This window comes from Melanostigma gelatinosum, assembly GCF_949748355.1.
Source record: "Melanostigma gelatinosum genome assembly, chromosome: 17".
Classification (NCBI taxonomy): domain Eukaryota; kingdom Metazoa; phylum Chordata; class Actinopteri; order Perciformes; family Zoarcidae; genus Melanostigma; species Melanostigma gelatinosum.
Window position 1 is genome coordinate 23317340 of NC_136650.1, and position 7500 is coordinate 23324839.

The window sequence follows — 7500 nt, forward strand, 5'->3', positions numbered from 1 at the left end:
CAAACGAATGTCCCGTTTTATGGGGGACTCCTAAATAATAATAATAATATGAATAATAATAATATGAATAATAATAATATGAATAATAATAATATGAATAATAATAATAATGTGAATAATATGAATAACTAGAAAATGCATTTCCTGCTGAAAATGCGTTGGAATGCTGAAAGCTGAAATGAATCTCAAAAACATTGCTGAAAATAGATATCCAATTTTTTTTAAATTGCAAAAAGCTTAATAATTCAAAAGGTTGAAAGATTACAAATATGAAGTTATATCACCCCTCTCCTGAAAGAGCTGAACATTTTGATATTCTAACGGTTTCTGTAGCTTAAAAGAATTCCAGCAGTAGTGATATTTGTTGAAGTAGCAGTAGAAGTTGTAGTTGTTGTAGAAGTATTATTGGCAGTGTAAGTATTAGTAGCATTTGAATAAGTACTAGTTGTAGCAGCAGTGATATTTGTAGTAGTAGTAGAAGTTGTAGTCGAAGTATTAGTAATTAGAAGAAGTAGTAGTATCAGTAGTCGTAGTAATAGCTGTCGTAGTGGTCGTAGTATTTTATGTAACAGTAGTAGTAGTAGTATAATAAGTCATAGCAGTCGTACTAATAGCTGTAGTAGTATTAGTACTGGTAGTAGCAGGAATAGCAGTATTAGCAGTTGTGGTATAAGTAATAATAGTAGTAGTAGTGGTAGTGGTGGTAATAATATTTATGGTAGCAGTAATAGCAGTAGCAGTCGTCGTAATAGTAGCAACAGCAAAAGTTGAATTCGTAGTAGTAGTAGTAGTAGTAGTAGTAGTAATACCAGAAATATTAGCAGTAGTAGTAGTTGTCGCAGTATTAGTAAGAGCATTCATTATTTCAACAAAAAAGCCAAATTTTGAGCTGAACGTTTAAATACAGTTAATCCATGAGGCTTTTATTTTGAAAGGGTGGGACTGGGTGGGGGAGGGAGGGGGAGAGGAGACATAATCATCATGTTTGACACATAAACAGAGGTTATTAAATGACAGGCTTCATCACAAGCAGTTCAGTTAGAATTCACTCTCTGGGGCTTTTATTTTGAAATGGGGTGTGGGGGAGAAGGGGAGAGGAGACAGAATCATAATGTTAGATAAACACAAACCGGTTATTAAATGACAGGCTCATCACAAGCATTTCAGTTCGGATTCATTCTGTGAGGCTTTTATTTTAAAATGGCGTGTGTGTGGGGGGGGGGGGGGAAAGACCTCTAAAGATCCCTAAGACTAAGATTGTGGACACAGTGGCAAAACACAAATGTTTTTTTCACAATAATCTCAAGCTGCTCTTCACTCTAGTGGTGACATCACACACTCTAAGCTGCACAATACACACCCATTATAAAGTCAGAAAAGGGCTGAAAAATCATAAAAGTTAAATTGCTGCAGTTCCAAAAGTTTAAAAGATATCGGAAAGCTGAATTATGCGGCAATAGTTCATGGTTTTCTCAACATTTGAAAGTTGAAATGGTGTCTCATTCTCTTCTTCTCTCATGAAACCATAAGATATAATATATTAAACTCTTCTTCTCTCATGAAACCATGAGATCTAATATATTAAACTCTTATTCTCTCATGAAACCATGAGATCTAATATATTAAACTCTTCTTCTCTCATGAAACCATGAGATCTAATATATTAAACTCTTCTTCTCTCATGAAACCATAAGATCTAATATATTAAACACTTCTTCTCTCATGAAACCATGAGATCTAATATATTAAACTCTTCTTCTCTCATGAAACCATGAGATCTAATATATTAAACTCTTCTTCTCTCATGAAACCATAAGATCTAATATATTAAACTCTTCTTCTCTCATGAAACCATAAGATCTAATATATTAAACTCTTCTTCTCTCATGAAACCATAAGATCTAATATATTAAACTCTTCTTCTCTCATGAAACCATGAGATCTAATATATTAAACTCTTCTTCTCTGATGAAACCATGATATCTAATATATTAAACTCTTCTTCTCTCATGAAACCATAAGATCTAATATATTAAACTCTTCTTCTCTCATGAAACCATGAGATCTAATATATTAAACTCTTCTTCTCTGATGAAACCATAAGATCTAATATATTAAACTCTTCTTCTCTGATGAAACCATGAGATCTAATATATTAAACTCTTCTTCTCTCATGAAACCATAAGATCTAATATATTAAACTCTTCTTCTCTCATGAAACCATGAGATCTAATATAATAAACTCTTCTTCTCTCATGAAACCATGAGATCTAATATATTAAACTCTTCTTCTCTCATGAAACCATGAGATCTAATATAATAAACTCTTCTTCTCTCATGAAACCATGAGATCTAATATAATAAACTCTTCTTCTCTCATGAAACCATGAGATCTAATATAATAAACTCTTCTTCTCTCATGAAACCATTAGATCTAATATATTAAACTCTTCTTCTCTCATGAAACCATAAGATCTAATATATTAAACTCTTCTTCTCTCATGAAACCATAAGATCTAATATATTAAACTCTTCTCTCATGAAACCATAAGATCTAATATATTAAACTCTTCTCTCATGAAACCATGAGATCTAATATATTAAACTCTTCTTCTCTCATGAAACCATAAGATCTAATATATTAAACTCTTCTCTCATGAAACCATAAGATCTAATATATTAAACGCTTCTTCTCTCATGAAACCATAAGATCTAATATATTAAACTCTTCTTCTCTCATGAAACCATAAGATCTAATATATTAAACTCTTCTTCTCTCATGAAACCATAAGATCTAATATAATAAACTCTTCTTCTCTCATGAAACCATAAGATCTAATATATTAAACTCTTCTCTCATGAAACCATGAGATCTAATATATTAAACTCTTCTTCTCTCATGAAACCATAAGATCTAATATATTAAACTCTTCTCTCATGAAACCATAAGATCTAATATATTAAACGCTTCTTCTCTCATGAAACCATAAGATCTAATATATTAAACTCTTCTTCTCTCATGAAACCATGAGATCTAATATAATAAACTCTTCTTCTCTCATGAAACCATGAGATCTAATATATTAAACTCTTCTTCTCTCATGAAACCATGAGATCTAATATAATAAACTCTTCTTCTCTCATGAAACCATAAGATCTAATATATTAAACTCTTCTTCTCTCATGAAACCATAAGATCTAATATATTAAACTCTTCTTCTCTCATGAAACCATAAGATCTAATATATTAAACTCTTCTTCTCTCATGAAACCATGAGATCTAATATAATAAACTCTTCTTCTCTCATGAAACCATGAGATCTAATATAATAAACTCTTCTTCTCTCATGAAACCATGAGCTCTAATATAATAAACTCTTCTTCTCTCATGAAACCATTAGATCTAATATATTAAACTCTTCTTCTCTCATGAAACCATAAGATCTAATATATTAAACTCTTCTTCTCTCATGAAACCATAAGATCTAATATATTAAACTCTTCTTCTCTCATGAAACCATAAGATCTAATATATTAAACTCTTCTTCTCTCATGAAACCATAAGATCTAATATATTAAACTCTTCTTCTCTCATGAAACCATAAGATCTAATATATTAAACTCTTCTTCTCTCATGAAACCATAAGATCTAATATATTAAACTCTTCTTCTCTCATGAAACCATAAGATCTAATATATTAAACTCTTCTTCTCTGATGAAACCATGAGATCTAATATATTAAACTCTTCTTCTCTCATGAAACCATAAGATCTAATATATTAAACTCTTCTTCTCTCATGAAACCATAAGATCTAATATATTAAACTCTTCTCTCATGAAACCATAAGATCTAATATATTAAACTCTTCTTCTCTCATGAAACCATAAGATCTAATATATTAAACTCTTCTTCTCTCATGAAACCATAAGATCTAATATATTAAACTCTTCTTCTCTCATGAAACCATAAGATCTAATATATTAAACTCTTCTCTCATGAAACCATAAGATCTAATATATTAAACTCTTCTTCTCTCATGAAACCATAAGATCTAATATATTAAACTCTTCTTCTCTCATGAAACCATAAGATCTAATATATTAAACTCTTCTCTCATGAAACCATAAGATCTAATATATTAAACTCTTCTTCTCTCATGAAACCATGAGATCTAATATATTAAACTCTTCTTCTCTCATGAAACCATGAGATCTAATATATTAAACTCTTCTTCTCTCATGAAACCATGAGATCTAATATATTAAACTCTTCTTCTCTCATGAAACCATGAGATCTAATATATTAAACTCTTCTTCTCTCATGAAACCATAAGATCTAATATATTAAACTCTTCTTCTCTCATGAAACCATGAGATCTAATATATTAAACTCTTCTTCTCTCATGAAACCATGAGATCTAATATATTAAACTCTTCTTCTCTCATGAAACCATGAGATCTAATATATTAAACTCTTCTTCTCTCATGAAACCATAAGATCTAATATATTAAACTCTTCTTCTCTCATGAAACCATGAGATCTAATATATTAAACTCTTCTTCTCTCATGAAACCATGAGATCTAATATATTAAACTCTTCTTCTCTCATGAAACCATGAGATCTAATATATTAAACTCTTCTTCTCTCATGAAACCATGAGATCTAATATATTAAACTCTTCTTCTCTCATGAAACCATAAGATCTAATATAATAAACTCTTCTTCTCTCATGAAACCATAAGATCTAATATATTAAACTCTTCTTCTCTCATGAAACCATGAGATCTAATATATTAAACTCTTCTTCTCTCATGAAACCATAAGATCTAATATATTAAACTCTTCTTCTCTCATGAAACCATGAGATCTAATATAATAAAGTCTTCTCTGATGAAACCATAAGATATGAGTCTGGTTGATGACTTCCTCCCTTTTAAACCAAACGTCCTGCTGTCTTCTGTTCACACTCCGACAGACTGCATGCTGGGACACCATTCACAATGCTAATGCTAGTCAGAAGGATGCTAATGGCTCTTGTTGTGGAGGAAGTCCAGCTGAGAGGGAGGCTTCAGTCAGATCCTTTACTAACAAGTACCATGTTAGTTTCATAAAGGTATTACCAGCATTTAACAAGTATCATTAAGCTGGAAAATACGATACATATAGAATATACATTATATTTTGTAGTTCATGAAATATTTACAATGAACTGAACCTCCAGAGCCTCGACATGTAGCTGAGATTTCCCATGATGCTCTCTGGTGCCGATGTTCTCGGTCTGGTTTCCCACAGAAAACTTCACACTTTGCACGTCCATATTTGGTCGTTGCTGACATCACTGATGACATCACTGCGAGGTGCGTTTCCCTGAGACTGCAAATAGAAAAGAAAAGAAGTGAATCTATTGTGTTCCATCCAGCTGGGAGACCAGAAACAAAAGAGGCGTGAACTTCTCCTCCAGCTCGTCTGTGAGGATTCCTGATGAACACAATGTGTGTTGTTGTGTTCATCAGACAGGAAGTGGAACAACAAAGGAGCTCAGAGCTGGAGATCCAGTCTGAACTGTTTCCCTCATCTCAGGAGATCATTTATAGATCAGATCACTTTCTCTCAAACTGCAGTCACGTGTTTTAAAGTATTTTATTGGTAACGGTCATTTGTCTGCTCTGTTCTGATTGGCCAGGTGAGAATGTTCTCTCCTCTCATTGGTCAGATGTTCTACAGGGGGCGACTCCTCTGGTTGTATAGAAGTCTATAGTAAATGACTCTACTTCTCTCTTGATTTATTCCCTCAGTAAACATTGTAAACATGAGTTTATGTCTCAATCTCTAGTTTCAAGTCTTCTTCAATACAGCATGATGTTCATTTAGTACATTATGGTCCATTTAGAGTCACACAGACCATAAAGCAGGGGATGCTTTAGGGCGGGGCTACTGTGATTGACAGGTCTTGTTTAACCCTTTCACAGAGTGTTTTCACTTCATTAAAACAATGACGGCGACTTCGTCCACTTCTCATATGAAGTCTATGAGCGTAGCTTCACTTAGTTTTTAGGTTTACTTGCTAACCTAAACTTCTTGGTTGTGTTCAGGAGAAGCTGGAGGTTAAAAGGTTAACATGTGTTTGTTACGTTGTTACTGACGCTCGTAAAGTGTCTCATGAAGACGTGTTCACATGGAGTCAGTAGAGTTCCTTACAGACCAAAGAGAACCTCGTGTTCCTCCAGCTGCTCACTCTTTATTAGTAGTACTCTGTTCATATTATACTCTTACTGTTTATACTACATTCGATATATGTACTATCTATTCAACATTTATTCTGTACATTAGATGCTAAACTACTTTGTCGTATATACGATTATAATCTTAGTCGTTAGATGATATACACAATATATATGTTTAAATAACTCTTAGTTTCTCTGAAAGTCTTTTTTCTCTCTTTCTCTGCTCATGATTTTTGGCAAACGGAGAACAAACTTGGCAGGAAAACCACAACCTCTCCCCCCCCCTCTCCTCCCCCCCTCTCCTCCCCTCCCCTCTCTCCTCCCCTTTTCTCTCTCAGTCTGTTCATTCAGGTCTCAGTCGCTCGTCTCCATCACACGTCTCTTTGTCTTTCTGTTCATCATGTTCAGCTGGAGTCTGCTGTCTGTCTGTCTGAGTGCAGCTTCACTGATCCTCCTGCTGCCTGGTGAGTCCTCCTGTGTGTGTGTGTGTGTGTGTGTGTGTGTGTGTGTGTGTGTGTGTGTGTGTGTGTGTGTGTGTGTGTGTGTGTGTGTGTGTGTGTGTGTGTGAGAGAGAGTGTGTGCGTGTTGCAGCTGTTTAACTTCTTGTTCTCCCTGTGTGTGTATTGGTGAGTAGATCTGACAGTTTAACTGTAACATGACTGTCGGCCATGTTGGAGTTCTTCCTCTCTGTGAACATTATGTTTCTGTTCAAACTGATTTTTATTTTTGTTGCTTGTTTTTCTTTAAAAAGGCAGAAAATAATAAACAACAATATTTAGTGAAAGGTGTGTACTCTCAACTTCCACCAGCTCGTTAGCTTAGCATAAAGGCAGGATACAGCTAGTTAACTTAGCATAAAGGCAGGATACAGCTAGTTAGCTTAGCATAAAGGCAGGATACAGCTAGTTAGCTTAGCATAAAGCCAGGACACGGCTAGCCTGGCTCTGTGATGAAGCTGGATGTTGTTCAGCAGTGAAACAATCAATCGATTCTGTTGATCTGAGTTCTTTATCTGAACTAAATCTCTTTGAACAGCTGTTGGACTGTTTTCAGGCAATTAATGAACCAAAATATAAATTTATTAATCAGAAATATAATCAATTAATAATCAAAGTAGTGCTGTGCAAGTTAACGCATTAATTAATTAATGCCGACTGTTATTTTATCGCACATTAACGCAGTTTGAAAAAAAATGCAATAAACACCGTTGATGCAGCAAATCACCCAAACAAGCGGTGGAGGACGTCTTGAGACTGCGTTGGTGCAGCGTGTG

The 7500-nt window shown here is 33.9% G+C and overlaps 2 protein-coding genes across 2 annotated transcripts in view; both read left to right on the plus strand.

Moving 5' to 3' along the window:
• The window catches only part of LOC306791237 (uncharacterized protein), a gene marked incomplete at both ends in the record, with an annotated part of 16247 nt that extends 10610 nt beyond the window's left edge, over positions 1-5637 (plus strand). The window contains one exon of the mRNA XM_079287867.1: positions 5517-5637. Within this exon, the coding sequence (XP_079143993.1) occupies positions 5517-5637 (121 nt within the window). The remainder of the gene's footprint in view (positions 1-5516) is intronic.
• A 952-nt stretch (positions 5638-6589) lies between these two features.
• LOC306791547 (uncharacterized protein) overlaps positions 6590-7500 on the plus strand; it is a 9535-nt gene continuing 8624 nt past the window's right edge. The window contains exon 1 of the mRNA XM_079288329.1: positions 6590-6691. Within this exon, the coding sequence (XP_079144455.1) occupies positions 6628-6691 (64 nt within the window). The 5' untranslated portion in view covers positions 6590-6627. The remainder of the gene's footprint in view (positions 6692-7500) is intronic.